Source organism: Eurypyga helias, unplaced genomic scaffold (assembly GCF_000690775.1).
Source record: "Eurypyga helias isolate BGI_N326 unplaced genomic scaffold, ASM69077v1 scaffold21107, whole genome shotgun sequence".
Lineage (NCBI taxonomy): Eukaryota > Metazoa > Chordata > Aves > Eurypygiformes > Eurypygidae > Eurypyga > Eurypyga helias.
In genome coordinates, this window is record NW_010260055.1 from 5,180 (window position 1) to 21,803 (window position 16,624).

General features: G+C 50.9%; 1 protein-coding gene across 1 annotated transcript in view; it reads left to right on the top strand.

Moving 5' to 3' along the window:
* The first annotated feature begins 245 nt into the window (after nucleotides 1–245).
* Nucleotides 246–16,624, top strand: part of TGM4 (transglutaminase 4) — a 26,008-nt gene continuing 9,629 nt past the window's right edge. Inside the window, exons 1-3 of the mRNA XM_010154907.1 lie at nucleotides 246–270; nucleotides 1,898–1,960; nucleotides 16,395–16,574. Coding sequence (XP_010153209.1) covers nucleotides 246–270; nucleotides 1,898–1,960; nucleotides 16,395–16,574 — 268 coding nt within the window. The remainder of the gene's footprint in view (nucleotides 271–1,897; nucleotides 1,961–16,394; nucleotides 16,575–16,624) is intronic.

Here is a 16,624-nt window from a genome sequence, read left to right on the forward strand (position 1 = left end):
TGTGGTGGGTCGGCCTCGCCGTGACGCTCTGCGGCCTCGCGCTGCTGCACACAGCTGCGCCCCGGCTGGCGTGGCTCCCAGCGGAGAAGAAGGAGGCGTGATGGCTGCTGGAGGGGACACGGTGCCATGCCGTCCCTTGCCAGCCTGCCCCGCGACGGTGTCCCCAGTCCCCAGCCGACTCCAGGCGTGCCGGCCACGGACCTGCTAAGCCCTGCTCGCCTGCTGATCTGCGGAATTGCAAAGTCATGCCGGCCGCATCTTTCCTGGCAGGTCGGTGGTGGCGTGGCGGCAGAAAAAGTCCACTCTGAGTCAGTGTTGTGGAAATCAGGGCCAGAGGCTTATCAGCTGCTCCTCCTTTTCACACCCTGTGGCTGCAGAGCTTTCCCACTTTGGGGAAGGCTGAAAGTAAACATGGTGGCTGTGGAAGGTGCCTGTGTGTCAGTACTTTTCCATAAGAGGACCCATCCCAAAACAGAAGAGCAGCCACAAGTAAACCCTGAAGGCAGCTGATATTCCTGCTCTTCTGTTCCTGACTGTTCCCTCCCTGCTTCTCGAAATGGCTCCACGCCTGCCGCTGCCTGTAAGGCTGTGGAGCCTTCCATTAATTCCTTCAGCTTCCCATATCAGTCACATGCACCTTTTAACTTCCCATTTGTACCTGATGCCTGTAATTGCCACTTACCCATTCCTGACATGTTGCTCACTGTAAGCTTGCTGCTCTTTCCTTGAAACTCCTAACCAGGCCGGGGTTTTGAACACCATTCCTGAAAAAAATTTTGGGACAATACGACAGGCTGTGTGTGACCGGTCAGCCGGTTTCACTAGGAGGGTTCACGCTCAACATGTCCCCCCTCCCCACTTGAGTTGGCAGTTGCTTTAATGTCGGGTAAAATGGAGTTTCTCAAGCAAGGTGGTTTTTTACACCTCTGGATGATGCTGATTCCCATTCATGCCATCCCATGTTCATTCCCATTAACCAGATCATTGGTACCCACACGTGATAAATTTTGGGTCAGTGATCATTTTGTGTTCAGGATGAGATGCCTGTCGTCACGGTGCATTTGTCAGGAATCACCATTTCTAAGGTATCGACTTCTTTCCCCTGCCCACACATGTTGTTTTACTTGGAAATTTTTTAGTTGCAATGCCAATGGAGAAATACAGTGATGCCTGTGTGTATACATCATGCTGGTGATAGCACTTGTTTGCTCTGGGCTTGCCAGGTTGTCTCTGTCTTCTCGTAACCACAGAAAAGCGAGTCATGGTTGTGGCATGTGCAGAAAACCTAGGGACACAGTGCTGCCAGCCTCCCTATCAGAACCTGTCAGGTTTGTCATGACTGGCAGACCTGCACCGGGTCTGGCTAGAGTGTAAAAATAGGTTTGCGGGTGGAAATGCCACTGGAGTTGGATTTGTGCCTTTTCCTTCTTCCTATCAGAAAGATGAAAAGTCAGTGTCCCCAGAAGAGGCCGGGAGCTGTTTGCTCCGAGTCCCCTGCTTTGGGAGACCGTCCTGGCTCATCTCATCTGGCAGCTGTGTCCCAAGAGGGGCAGAGCTTTCGCCTTTCCCCTCAGTGTGCTCGTAAGGCTTCCCCCTCCAAAGAGCGGAGCTGCATACGCGGTGGGGAAGAGGGCACAGCTCTCCGAGTGCCTTTCCTGCTTACCCACATGGGTTTTTGGGGGTGCTTTTTGGGTAACCGCAGCGGTAGGAAGACTGGGATGCGTCCAGCCACGTGGGAAAGTGGTGCGGTGACCCGGCATCCCGCGTAGGTCTGCGGAGGTGAGATGCGGAAGCTAGGCAGTTCTAAGTATATCAGGTCTCCCTAGACCTTGGTACATGATGGGGAAATAATGAAGGCTGCAAGCCTGATTTGTTTGCTCCTGTCATTAACTCTCAGCCAGCCGCAAGCCGCGGCCGCCTTTGCGCGAGCGGCAGAAGTGCCGGACTCCCTCCTCTCCGGGTAATTTGGCTGTTGCGTCTCCTCCTAACAAACCTTTTGGAAAGTTCTTCCTCACAAGGACTGTCTCAAAACTGACATTTCTTTACTACAGTCGTTGTCAGACGTCAAGGTCTAGGAGATGTTTGCACACGTGCAGAACGGGTTGGCAGCGTTTTGCTTGGTAACACTACTTTTAAGGCGGAAGAACGTAAACCAGGGCTGTAAATGCGCTGTCATAAATACTTGAGGGTGGGAACGGAAGCAAGTTTTCCTCCGGTTCCTGTGGGAGGAAAATATTGCTGAGAGGGTGCGTTTTTTTTGGCAGAATCCCTCTCCTCTATGTACACAGGGTTTGGCCCCACGTCTGCCAGCGTTGCTCATCAGCATGGGGCCAGGGCTGCGAGGGAGGCTGCGATCGCCGTAGGGCAGAGCAGTGTGCTTCCGGTAAATGGTTCGTCTGTGCTCATCCAAAATGTGGCTGGAGGTGATCTCAAAAAGGGGTGCCAGCATTTCCAAATTAAAACACTGTCCAGCGCTCAGCGGCTGAAATTTAATGTTTACAGGTATTTTAGACCACACACACGCACAAACAAGTAACGTGAATCTAATGAGCATGTTTGAAGAGTGAGCAGTTCAAATGTGGTAGAACTTACAAGGTGGCGGAAGGTCATGGCCAGCCGTAAGGCCTTCGTTTACTCGGGCACAAGGTGGGCTGTCCTTACGCGGAAACTACTGTAGTGTGCTTGCAGGGAGTTTTCCCATGGTGGAGCCAAGGTACTTCTAGAGAAGAGTCCCGGGCACACATTTCCACTCAGATTCCAGTGAAATACACTTCATAGAATCACGGAATGGTTTGGCTTGGAAGAGACCTTAAAGACCATCCAGTTCCAACCCCCCTGCCATGGGCAGGGACACCTTCCACTAGACCAGGTTGCTCCAAGCCTCATCCAGCCTGGCCTTGCACATCTGCTAGGGGTTGGGTGTAATGAGTCTTTTCTGCACCTTCCCCTCATTCTCAAACACAACCCTAATTTTTCAGCATCTTGTTCCTCAGATTTTCCTCAAGCCGGACTCTATCACGTCATGCTTAAACAGTAGAATGAGCAGGGACATGGTTAACAGAAGGGCTCACAATGTCGCTCATGAAGATTGAGGTAAATGTTCTTGAATTAATGGTGGGAAGCTTTTGAAAAATCTGTTGTATAAACAAGGTCCAAGAGTATTATATTCTAAGGTAAACAATACCTTGTATACCTTTACAAGGAACAAAGCCAAATGAAATTATAGCTGCAGTTGAACCTTAAAGCGTAGTTTGACTGATTAGATAAGGAACTATGCATAAGACCTGAGAAATATCCCTGTTGTCATTCACAAGGAGCCACTGAAACTTGGAAGGTTTGTACAACATCTCGATCACAGCATATATCAAAATAACTTGAAGGATGGTATGTTTGCCTGGGTGGTAAGTTGTAGAATACAGTGGATGCAGTAGATAAGATCAGTAGATTGTTCTTCCAAGTTTGGTATGTTTAAAATTTCCAAAGAATTTGATTCGGTGCCCTGTGTTGACCTTTCAGAGACCCTAAATACTGTTACATTGTGAAGGTGTCACACACACACATAATTCCACTAAAATATTGCAAGCAGTGGGGTGTTTTTGAAGAAGGAAGTCACGGCAACTCAGCACACCCAGGAGTGGTACCATGTCTTTGACCTTGGCTGTCACAGAAAAGCCACAGTGTTGTGAAGAAATAGGAACTAATCCTGACATGCTCGTGGTGCCACGTGCTCTGCTCACCTTCCACAGAAGAGCAGCAGCAAGCCTTCGCTTCGTGGGTCCAAGAGCTGCAGAGGGGTGTTACACAGAGGGGGCACTCATCCGCAGCAAACATCAGAGTGCCTGCAGCTCGCTTGGTCTCAGAGCAAAATCTGGGGTGAACTCAAGACAGTGGTAAAAGTCATCCCAGGAGAGCTGGGAGTTTTCCTCTAAAAATCAAGTATGTATGGGAGTGTGTGTTTCACCACCTTACTTTTTAAAGGAAAAGATTGCAAGAAGGCAGCATTTCTGAAAATGTGGTCCTGAGGAAGAAACAGAGTATTTTAGACTGTCAAGGAACACTTTCTAGCTTCAGGTGCAAGGTGGGTGGTGGGCAAGGTGTTTCAGTGCCCTTTCTAAGGCAGGTGTGTTTCTAGATCCTTTAACACCAAAAAAAAAGGTCAAAATCTGAAAAGTGTAAAATCTGAAATGGGGTCCTGGGCCACGGGGTAGAGGCCCCAGGGTTTGGGCAGGGGCAGTCAGTGCTGGTGGTGGCCTCAGGGCCCTGACATAGTCTATGCTTCTACCTGGGGTGTTGTTCCCAGTGCTGGATCCCCCAGTTCAAGAAAGGTATTGGGAAACTGGTCTGGCACAAGGATACCAAGATGGCTGAGGGATGTGAGATTGTTGGAAATAAGGAGGCTGAGTAATAGCCTGATAGCAGCCAACACGTGTTTGGAGAGGAGTTACAGAGGCAACAGAGCCAAGCTCTGCTCCCTAGAAATGGCCGGAACAAAAAGAGGCAACAGGCACAGGTTATGTCTTCTGAGTTTCATCAGGGGATAAAACTGTCCCCTGGAGGCCAGTTGCCCAGAGAGGCAGCAGAAACCAACGGAGGTTTTAGAGACTCAGCTAGCCAAGACCTCAAGTGACCCAATCTAGTGTTGGTGACTACCCTCTTTGGGCAGGAGGTTGGCGTTCCTGTGACCTATGGATGGGTTGCGTGGGCAGCACCATCTGTAACTGAGACGTGTTTGCCCTTTTGCCTCCAAGTTTGGCAGTTCCCGTTAAATGCTGATGTGCCGCAGAATGGAGGTTCCTCTTTGAGACAACACACGGACCAAGGCCACCAGAGGCTTGCTGGCTAACCACAGAAACCGCCACGGACACTTGCGATTGCATTCCTAGCCTGAGAACAGATGCGCTGTTACCGAAGGAGGAGCCCGCCGTACTCGGATGCTGATCCTGGACTGCTTTGTGCATGGGAACCTTTGCGGGTTGAGGAGACAGCCCACCGCATGCAAGGCTGGCGGTGCTCCCAGAGGCAGGGTGACGCTGACCGGTGGCAGCAACCCAGGATGAGGTGGCCAAAGCAGTGGGAAGCCTGGGCATTGCAGTGCTCCGTCACCACAGTAGCCAGCAGCAACGGACACAGTGTGCTTGGCTGAGCAACCAACCGGCCACTCTGTGTCCCTCTCCTCTTTCTAACTGTTTAATAATGCTTTTAGTTGTTTTGATTTTTCCTCGAGGTCTAAGGAAAAGTGGCTGTGAATGGCTGTACTAATTACCAAAGCTTCCTAAGCAGCTCCCAGGGCTACTTCAAGTCCCAAGGGATTGCTGGTGCTGGGTTAATTAATGCCTGGGGAGCTCCTGGGCTGGGCCTCCCGTTCCCATTTTGCTAGAGGAAGGGGAGATGATGCACACCCCACTCATCCCTGCAAGAGTCCTTCACGGCACAGAGGCTCCAGTGCACCCTGCGGGGATAAAGCCACGCCAACGGAAATCAGTGGGAGGGAAGGGCTGGAAAGTGGTAGTAAGTGGGGCGCGGCAGATGGTCCCACCACTTTCTGGGGAGTTTTGAACCCATCGCTCGATCTCGCCTGGCTCAGAGGTTACTACGTGCTGCGGCTCCGTGCCAGCCGTGGGAGTCGGGGCCGGGCCTTGGGCACGCGAGTGGCTCTCCTCCTCCCCTGACACAAGCGTCTTTGCAGCGGGAGGTGGGAGCTGAACAGCTCTGCTTGGCACCCTGGCCTGCTCTCGGTGCGCGGGCATGGCCCGAACATCGGCCAGCGCTTCAAAACTAATTGCTTTGAGTAAGTTAAGGACACGCTTCGGGAGAAACGAGCAGTGCCTCAGGGAAGGATGAGGCATTACAAATGCCACATCTCCTGCTGCCAAGCAGCTGTTTCCTCATCCAGAGAGGAGGTATTTTAAATGACTCCTTCCCTTCAGGACACTCCTGAGTTAGGCAACTCCCAGGCATGGCTCTGCTGGGAACTGGTGCTGCACGAAAATGCCTCCCGAGAAACCGTGGTGGGCATGGAGCTACGGGGCATCCACGTGCCCAGGGGTGGGCCGAAGCGTGCTTTGGGTTGGCTCCCGTTCAGCACGTGAGCCGGGTCTCCAGCGCTGCGCGGGGCTGGCTCCTTCCTGCAAATCCGCCTGGCCTGGGAAGGTTCTCCCTTCCCGGCACCGGGCGATTTCAGTCACGTTGCTGGCTGGCGGGGATGCGGTGTGGCAGACTCCCGCCTGTGGACGGTGTCCGTCTGTGTGTGTACAGACACGCACCCACACGGGCAGGGGAGAAGCTGGTACGCCACCCCTGCAGAAAGAAGTGTTGCTTGAAGACACTGGCATGCAAGTTTCTGTTTTCTCTCTTAGACATTGCAACCAAACACATATCCTGTAGGTGGGAAGGTATTCTGTCAGTATTTTCCTTGTTCTCTGAAGCTGTTTTTAATATATGGATAAACTATTTTATCACTGATTCAATATTTGCGCTATTGATTTCTTTGCCCTTACCATTTATTTTTTGCAGCCCTCTTTTGCTTTATTTTTCCTCGTACCTTTTCATATTGTTTGCTTTAGGTGTAGTCTGTGGATATGTGTCCACACTGCAATCAGTCAGTGTGGTCATACATGCAGACTCGAAGCTAGTTCATGGGTCAGTGGCAGTAGGGTGGATACTGCCCTGGAGTGACTGCACCCACCCTGTTGGACCCTTTCCAAGCACTCGCTGCGGGCTGCGGCATCGCACGGCGGGGAGAGGTCCTTCTCCCCACCTCGGGGCTCCTGCTGGGGTGGGAGGAAGGTGTGAGGAGCGAGTTAGCAGGCTAGGAGCGTTCAGCGTGGGAGAGAGATGGTGGAACGGCCTGGGAAGACCGCAAGTTGCATGGAGAAAGTTAGCTGGGGTAGCTGTTGACTCTCTCCTCTGCCACAAGGACGGGGGCCGCGGGGGCAGCAGGCAAGCAGCAGCTTCAAAGCCAGAGGAGCTTCCTCCTCTGACGATGCGTCATTCAGCCAAGGAACTCCTGCCTGCAGGATGCGGCGGGGGCTGGTGGGTTCCTCGGGTTCAAAGAGGGAGCAATTTTATTTTTAAAAAAGCTGCTGCCTGGAAGCGGTGACATAAGAGAGGGGTGGGGGTTTTTGCCATTTCTTGCACAAAATCCTAAAGAAGTGGTTTTCTAAGAAGCAGAAGTACCTTATTCTTAGTCATTTTTGTCCAATACGTAATGTAATCATATCTGCACTGAGAAATTTTGGTGTTTCCGGTGCAACAGTTGTACCAGAGTTGAGGGTCAAGCAGTCATAGCACTGAAATCTCAAGTTCAACCTTCACTCATCTTTGCTCCCTTTGTCTAGACTAATTTTGCCTCTTGGCATCTCAGCCAGGGAAGGAGAAAGGGATCTTGAAAAATAACCAGAAAAGATATTTTAACGTTAGAGCCTTTGGGCTTACTGTTACAGCAGCTCTGTATTTTTCCAAGACGACCTGGCCTAAAACCTCTATTTCATGTGATGGCCACAGGACTTCTCTTTCAGGGCAGGCCAAGTGCTACACAAGAGTGTTTTGCCCGAGTAGCCGTAAGCCTACCTTTGGTGTATGTGTACTTATGGTCTCTGTTTTATCTCTGTCTTTGCCTCCTTTAGGAGCAGACTCCCTGGGCGGCTCTGGGTTGGGCACAGAGCGATACGGTTTTCATTCCTTCTGGAGGTAAATGCCCAAAGCTAGTCACCTATGTCCTTAACTTTAGGTCCAAAAATCCTCTTTCAGGGTTTAGTGGGAAGGAAACAATGGAATTTCCTTAATAATTTTATTGGCATCAATCACTTCTCTGGTATTTGCCTGTGAGAAACTCATTACCAGATAGCTGGGGCCAGATGACTTGGAATCAGTTAAGATCTGGGCTTGGCCATCTTGCATCAACCCCTGACATCCGATTGCCTGCCACAAGTTGGCTCATGTAAGATGAGAAGAGAATCTGCCTGCTGGGAACATGGGATGCACTCGGGATGCCGCTGACAGGCCGCTGTCGTGGCCCATGGTTGGTGTACGTGAGTGAGGAGTGATCACACCAACGCTCCTTTCGGAGTAACAGCAGTGTGAGCGTGTCAGGATCGTTACGTGGATGAGATGTGTCTCACTGCTGGGAAATTCCTAATAACTGAGGCACAGGCTTAACGAAACGGTGAGGAGAGGACCAGCGTAGCACCTTGAATGAGGTCCATGTCCAAAGAGATGAATCAGATCCTTGGCTGTCCTCTGTAAGTTTGGAGGTTTTTTATGCCCCCCAGACTTCTCATTACTTACCGTTCCCCAGGCTCTGATTCAGGAAGGACTCAACACATCCTAGATGGTGCACGTGGGAGCAGACCTCCTGTGGTCAGTGGAAGGCACCTCCTCGCCGTGGTGCCCCTCAGGACCCACACGTGGGCTGTATCCATGTGCAGCTTGGTGGATGCACTCTTCACCCCCTGGCATCTCGTAGCAACTCCACGGGGCAGCTGGGACCATGAGTTCACCTTTCCAGAGTGCCAAAAAGGAAACCTGTGGTGCTTTTGATCTGTGTTTTGTGTTGAGTGTTACTCTGACTAGATATGGGGGTGGTGGGGGAAAAAGACAAAACAGAAGGAACATGAAGCCTTAGATGGTTATAATAAGTGTAGGTTGGTACATCGCGGTCATGAAAGGCAACTTCTCCATAACTGCACTTGGGGTCGCAAATGAATAAACACGTAAAGCCAAGTTTGGGTTGCAACACATGTCCTTCCTACTTGGCATCGATACTGTGGCCATGCTCTGGAAGTTTGGCTTGTTCTTGTAATTTTTGATACACAAAATAAACAAAAGCTGAGGCAAAGGGCAAGCTTGTAAATAGGGGAGCAGCCACTGAGGAATTCTGATTTTATTTGTTTGCGTTTTATTACCTTCTTATGCCAGCTAATAAAGTGACTTACCTTGTAGCAGATAGATTCTGATAAGGCTGATAGCCTCTGGTGTCTGATTTTGCAAGTTGGGAAGTGAGTCGCTGAAGTTATTGGCAATAGGCTGGAGATTGCATGTGAAGACATCAGAGAACCACAGAGTGGTTTGGGTTGGAAGTGACCTTAAAGCCCATCCAGTTCCAACCCCCCTGCCATGGGCAGGGACACCTTCCACTAGACCAGGTTGCTCAAAGCCTCATCCAGCCTGGTGTTCTGTTCATCTCCTGCTTCTGCTAATTGGAAGAGTATACTTTTATGAGACAGATTGAAGTGATAAACTGTTGTAACTGTTTGTGAAAAAAAAAAAAAAGATTCAAAAAGGATGGTATTTTTCATAGCTTCACCAAGAGGAGGAAAAAAGCCCCGCAGCTGGCCACTCTGGCCAGCGAAAACATAAGGAGATTTGCCTTTAGTAAGGACAGGGATCACCTGCTGACAACACGAAACAAGCTGAAACCATGCCTTTGAAAAACATTCCTGCAGTTTAAATTGAAATCCCTTTTCTCAGACCCTGCCAGCAACTGTCTCGGAGGGTATTACAATTCAATGGTCTTTCCTGGCGGGACAAGCTTGTACGAGCCAGGAGATGAAGCTCACGTAGGAGTGTTGTACCATATGCCAAGTGCCGTTGAGCTGAGACTCTACCAGTGGATAGAAAAAGATAATGGGAGCAGGCAAGACCAGCAGCTGCACAGAGTGAAAGGACAGCTGAGAGCTAAATGTTGTCTGCTGGCAAAACCCAAAAATTCTCATTGGCAGCCAAAAGGTCAACCGCTTTCCAAGATGGAGTAGGTTCATGACAGGACAGAACCCACACCCACTTAACTTCTCAATCTTTCCTCGAACTCTGGGGTTCAAAGTGAGGGTCAGAACGTGCACGCTGTTGAAATCAGCCTTTCGCAAAACCCTATAGGACAGGAAATGTGACTGTCCCCGGTGAATACATGCCCTGCCTCCACCACTGACCCTCCAGCACACACCTAACAAAATTTTTTCAGGAGCAAAGTGTTACTGACATCAACCCCTTCCTGTTTGCAAAAATCTGTAGTTTTTGCTGTAGGACTGATGTGTCGACACAATTTAAGCTGCCTCCAAGCAAGCATGGAATGATGCATATATATATATATGTGTGTGTGTAAACAAGGTTGAGAGTGGATTAGAAAGCTACTGTCAGTGATTTCAGATGCAGTGGATTACTCTTCTGCTGCAATTAAGTGGAAACCAGTAATATACATCATAAATGTTCAGATTACATGTATTATCAGTTATGTTATTGTACCGACGTTCCAGGTATACTTCATCCCTTGCTGTTTCTAAACAAAAATGCCTCTCACCCTCCAGGAGGAAATAAATGCAGAGTAACAGCAACGCTGAGAGGTAAATTGGGATTGTAGCGTTTTTCTCAGTAGTGAAATACGTAATTGCCAGCGCACTGTCTGCGGGTGAATGGTGAGTGATGCTCCATCTCGCAAGAATGCTGGTGGTTCAGAGGTTCATGCAGATGCCCTGCGAGATGATAGATGTGTACTGAACCCTTGGTGCCCTGCCATGTGCTAGTCATGCTCTCGAGTAAGCGTACACCTGCCAGCAAGCAGTGACATGCTCGAAGGGTGGGATCTGCTAACGCAGCACCTAGCTTGTGCCGACATTTCGGCACCAAATGGAACAGCCCTCCTAAAGGTAAATACCTACCTACCTGAACTGATGGAGAGAAGTCGGTGCCTTTGGAGGCTTCCACAAGGAGATCGTGTTTAGGGAGATCCTACATTTAGATGCGCCAGCCTGGCACACCAAATCCTACCTTGCTGGACCCTGGGCTGCTGCCGTGAAGGGAGGCATCGAGGGGCTGAGGTTGCTCCCACAGCTGAGCCCCCTCTTCACTTTCAGGTGTTTGGGGGCATGTTTGTGTCTCTTTCTGGCCACTGTGGCCATGTCTCTCTTGGCCTGTGTGCCACCAGCTTGCCCTTCCGTGGGGTACACTCATCTGTCGGTCTTTGGTCACCCTGAGGACCAGGGTGGCTGTGGAGCACGTGGTGTCCAGCCACCTCCTGGGCAGAGACCTTTGGTACAGCTGGCAGCAAAGAGCAGCCAGCAAACAGCTCCTGATCCTCCAGGAGTTTCTTGCTCCTCCTGGACACAGACTGTTTCTCCTCTTTCCCACCTGGTACTCCCACAGAGCTATCTCCCCTGGAATCCACCTGACCCCACAGGGAGGAGGCCAGCACCAGTATCCTTGGGCTTTCCAACCCACATGTGTAAACGCTGAAGTTTAGCCCACAGATTCAAGTGCTTCTGTCCCAAACATGATGACAAAAATCTCGTTAACTTCAAAGACAGTTAGGCTGGTCCTAACGGGGAACTCTGTTTTCCTAAGGATTAAATGTTGGTGGGCTGCCTTTAAAGTTAGCCCTCAAGTTGGAGTCCCGGTCACCTGGATATTAGGGCATAGGTGCATTCTTGTTACTCATCTAGCCCATGATTTTACTGTTTGTCAGTAAAGGGTCTGTCCACTTGTCATCTGATTGTGCAAATCCACGTTCCATGTGAGTCGGGATTTAAGTTTCGCTGATTTTCAGGGTCTGACTATGTGCAGAGGGAGTTGTAGTCATTTTTTTTTTTCCTCGGGAACTTCCTTTCTTTAAACACCACCCCTTGGCAGTGGACCTGCTGACACCTCAGACCGAGACACTGATAAAAAGGGCAGCCTGCCTTCCTTCTCCACACTCAGAAGCAAGTGGCAGAGGCTACTCAGGAGCTCGGAAGCTGCTGGCATCGCAGGCACCTCCGGTCGAAACGCCGACAAGAACCATGAGCAGTAACGCTGGTGAGTTTTTCATGCTTGGTACGAGAGCCTATGTTAGATGTGCAGTTTGGCAGATGTCCTGCGGGGAGGATGGCAGCTCCAGGGGGGGTAGGGAGTTTCTCACCCCTCTGGCTGCCGTGGGTGACGTCTCAGGGAAAGGTGTTCCGGTGCCGCCGCTGCTCACGGGATGTAAGTTTGCTCTGGCTGTGCAAATTCGGGTTGTGACAGATTGGTAAAAGAACTGAAAAATGCCACTCACTTTCCATCACTTTTCGTCAGCCTATAGACATCTGGTTCTATTGGTGAAAATGGGAAAGAAATGCAGCTTTTTTAAACTTGTTTCATGTCAAGGAGAAAGGAATTTCTTTCGGTCTGCTCAGTCATGTAGATTACTGCTCTTTAGTGCTGGCTGATACCATCTGACAGAAGTTTCAAAATAACTGAAAAGGAGATGCATTTGGACCTGTGCTCCATCCCGTGGCTGTCCTGCCCGCCCTATTGTCAGAAGTTCCTGTGCCTGCCTAGAAAGGGGCCTGAGTCACTCCTGCAGCAGCTGCCCGACCTCGGCCGCTGGCTGTGCTCCTGGGGCCAGCCCAACACCAGGCTGCCCAAGCCCCCCGGGCCCTGGGGTGTAGCTGAGCAGCTGTGCCTGCGGGCTGGCCGGAGCAGGTCTCCACAGCCATCAGGAGGGGACGGGTATCCTGACACCTCCCTGAGCCCCTTCATCTCACACCTCTCTACTCCCAGGTTGGATGAGCTGAAATTTTCCAGGGTTTTGGACAGCACCATCTTTGGGATGTGACCTCACATCTCTGGGATGTGTTTGCCTGGAGGCTGGGCAAGGATGGGGAGTAAATGCAGGTGTCCAATTTTTGTTCTGTCTTGCAAAACTGCAGTTCTCATCCCACTTCCCTCCTGTCCTTCTGGGTAGCCCTTATTCCCACTGAAGCCAGACAGGCTATAAACACCCTCCTCCATATTAATATTGTTTTAAACCCCGTCACGTCATCCTCATGGAAAAAGGACACCAGGTCCTTACCAGTGCAAAGCCCTCCCATCCCCATTTTTGTTCTGGGTGATCTCTGTGCTCTTGAGGCTCTGAACATCTCCCCAGGAAGGTAGCATGCGATAGGGCCAGCAGGTTAGTGTATGAGGGAGCTCTAGAAGGGATAAATCATGGAACTAGGAGATAAAACTAAAAATACTGTCTTGAAAATTCTTAAAAAAAAGAAAAAAGAAAGAAAATCTGACAGCGTTTGGGGTTTGGGTTTGCTTCTGTCCCACCCCAGGAGCAAGCGCAGCCAGGGATGCCTCCATCCCATGAGCAGGACTCGGGAGCTGCCTGGGGAGGGTGGGCTACAGCCAAGCCCCCTCAGATGCAGCGATGGGCGCACCGCCGGCTCGCTTCGTGGCATTTCTTGGCACAAGGGGTCACAAGGTGTCACGGGTGTGTTTGCACGGGAATCGGTGCAGCGCGACTGACGGGCAGCACTGCGTGGGGACAGGTTCTTTGGCACCATGCTCTGTGCTGTCAGGGCATATTCCAAGGCAGCTCCTCTCTGCGGTTTTTCTCTCTGCATCCTCAGCAGTGGTGATGGCCAGGAACAGGGGATGGAAATGCTGTCCTCCATTAGGAAACGCTAGAAGGGACAGATTTCCCAGGGCCCTCTCCCACAGCCATCTGATGCATTCAGCTCCCACATCCCTCCATAGTCCTCTCCCATCACCAGGGCTGTTTTCTGGTAGCTTCTCGGCCCAGCGCCGGGGTTTCCATAAGGAACAAGGTTGAGCAGCTTTGGTGGCTGGAGATTTGTTAATGCTGAGGAAGACGTACTTCCCCTTTGTCCTTCTCAGAGGGTGAAGCAATTTCAGCTGAATTTTTTTCACAAATACACACACACCCCATTATGCAAAACATCAGCCCGAGGTTGGCATCTGGCAGTCAGCAAGCAAACAAAAAGCACTTGAAAATGAAAACAGTTAACGAAAGGCAATGGTCATTTCAAAGCCTATTTGCTCTACCACTGATAACTGTTACGTAATTAAGATAAATACGGTTTATGTAGTTACTAAGAAGAAATCCATGGAGTTCCGTCAGTTCAGTTTACTCAAGGCTGCAGGTGCCACCTGACACAGGTCGCAGTGGGAAGCGTGCCACTGATTTCAGCTCGCGCTGGATCCGGCCCTGCCTGTGGCATCCCTCCCGCTGCAGCAGCCACCAGCAGATTTCAGCCTCTGCAGTATTAGGGATGGCTCCTGTTGATCCTCAAGTTATCATTGTTGCCCTGTTGGAATCTGTCAAGACATTTTGTGAACTAATCTCTTCAACCATTATGCCTCTGACTGGCGAATTACGAAGTTACTGTAAGTGGTTTTAGATTTCCTGACTCTCCCATATCTTCCTCTGAATCACTCACGAGCCAAGTGCTTTTGAGGTATTGTTACTCCCTACTGTTTACACATAACTTATCCTTTAAGGATATTTAATGGACAGGTACAAGACAGGTTAGACACTAAAGTATAGCTCAGCCACGTTCTGGCATGCTCCGGCTTTCCCTGTCACACCTGGGCAGCCTGCCAAAGCCTGAGGCACTGATCCCCAAATCCCCATCTCCATTGGAAGCTGAGGGCATTCTTGCTCCAGATTTGCTTCAGGGCTTTGCTCTTTGCTCAAGCGTTGCACCGGGTTGTGCCGCCCAGAGCCCTGCTCCTGCGCCGCAGCCCCAAACCCCTTTCCCAGAGCAGAGAGCATCCCAGGAGAGGTGATTTTAAATGCCGTGTCTTACAAAATCGACTGCTGGATTGGGAATGGATGGGAGCAATGTGCCTGGCAGGGACTCTTGCTGGAGTCCACAGCTGCACTGCGGTCAAATGGCAAAGCACCAGCTGATGTGAAGTGGGGCAGAGTACTGCCCCCCCGCATTTAGCATCCCCCCCGGACAGACAGCACCTCCTTGGCACAGCTGGTTCCCGGCCCCAGACCTTCCTTTCGTACTCGGGTTGTAGGAGAAACCAAGTCCTTGTAAAAAAACACCCTGGCAAAGATTCACATACGGAGACTCCCATAAGAGACTGGTTAACAACAGTTGTGATATCATTTGGGTCTAATTTTTTAAGGAAAAACGCAAAGAATCAGCCTCAAAGTCCTGAAGAGTCCCGTTTCCCAGGCTCATGGCCTCCCAGAGACATGGGAGAATATCAGCAATTGGGGGGAGACAAATTTTGGCACCTTCAGTTCACTTCCAGCTTGACTTTGTGCGCTACGTTTTGTAAGGAGCAATTAAAGCTACCGTTAATTATTATTTGATAATCATGAATGATGTGCTCAATGCTACTAAAAGGCTAGTCTTTGACAGAGGGAAATATGCTGAGATAAAAATCCAAATTTTTGGGTTTAATGTTTAAGCTGCCCTGTGCTAGCTGGGGATCATTTGGGCGCATCACCCCTGCGCGTGCCTTGGCAGGCAGCGTTTTCTTCACCTGGCCGTATTACTGCTACTACTGCTGCTACTACTACTGTTGTTTTACTACCTGCAGTAATGAAGAACCATTTGTAACACTCAAGGAGTGCGCTCCGTGCACTCGGCAAGGCACAGGCATGCAGCAAACAGGAGCTGCGGTCACAGCCTGGGTTTTGACAAGGTGCCACCAGCAAAGAAGCTGAGCAGATGGGGACGAGGAGAAGAGGGCACAGGGATGTGGCAGGATCACGGGGACGCTGCAGCAGGCAGGACCTTTGGTGGGCTCCTGTGTGCAATGCTCAGGGGAGTGGAGCTGCCCCACAGCAGTCGTGGAGATGGGATGTGGATGCACTGTACCCACTCCACTTTCAAGGGGGAAGCAAGACTTCTACAGAAGCAAGATTTCCAGTATTGCAAGAAAACTTGCAGCCATGCCATCTTCCTGGCCCGCGGTGGGCTGTGGAGCTGGCTGCTAGCCCCCCAGCCAGCTGGCAGCACGCAAGGGCAGGCGGTGTGCCGGCAGTCATGGATTTCCAAACCAGTGAGATCCTACTTGCAGCCCTAAGGAAGCAGCCCCAAGGGCATGCAGTGGGCAGCTGCCCATGCACAGAGATGCTGGGATGCCAGCTGGATGCCTGGCTTCCAGCAGGGACAGAAATCCTCACACCACATCTCCTCCTGCTGCTGCCCCTGGCAAACTGCTCATTCCCCACTCACCCCGGCCCACCTCAGAGGTCAAAGATCCCTCGGACTCCCTTGGGTGACAAGGGAGAGAGGCAGAGGCACGCTGCAGCAACCTGGGGCCGAATAGTCAGGGGGAAAGGCATGGGCTCGTCCCAGCTCCAGGCTGATGGCTGCAGCGAACTTGCCACCACCAACCTCCGTAACCCGCACCAGCAGTTTGACTATATCTCTCTATATATTTACGAAGTTGCTATGTTATGTTATGTTATGTTATGTATGTTATACAATAGGATACTATATTTAATATATATACATATATAAAAACTGTTGCACCACCTATTAGTTGTGGTGATCCTCAACGTTGACTCCTTGGGCTAGACCACTGGACACTTAGATGTTTTGCTGACCCACAGGACTCCATTAGGAAGAAACCTTTGTTAACTGAGCCATTTACCACCATCCTCCGTTTTCTTCTTCTTTCTCCAGGTGACGACCTGAAGGTCACTGGGATTGACTTTCTCAAGACCCAGAACTGCCGCCAGCACCACACGGATGCGTACAACATCAAGAACCTGGTGGTGCGACGCGGGCAGGCCTTTCAGCTGCAGCTCAGCTTCAGCCGGGAGCTGAAGGCTACCGACAAGCTGGCGCTGCGTTTCGGCATCGGTAAGCACCCGTTGGGCAAGGCAGGAGAACCCCGGCATCCTCTGGCTGGC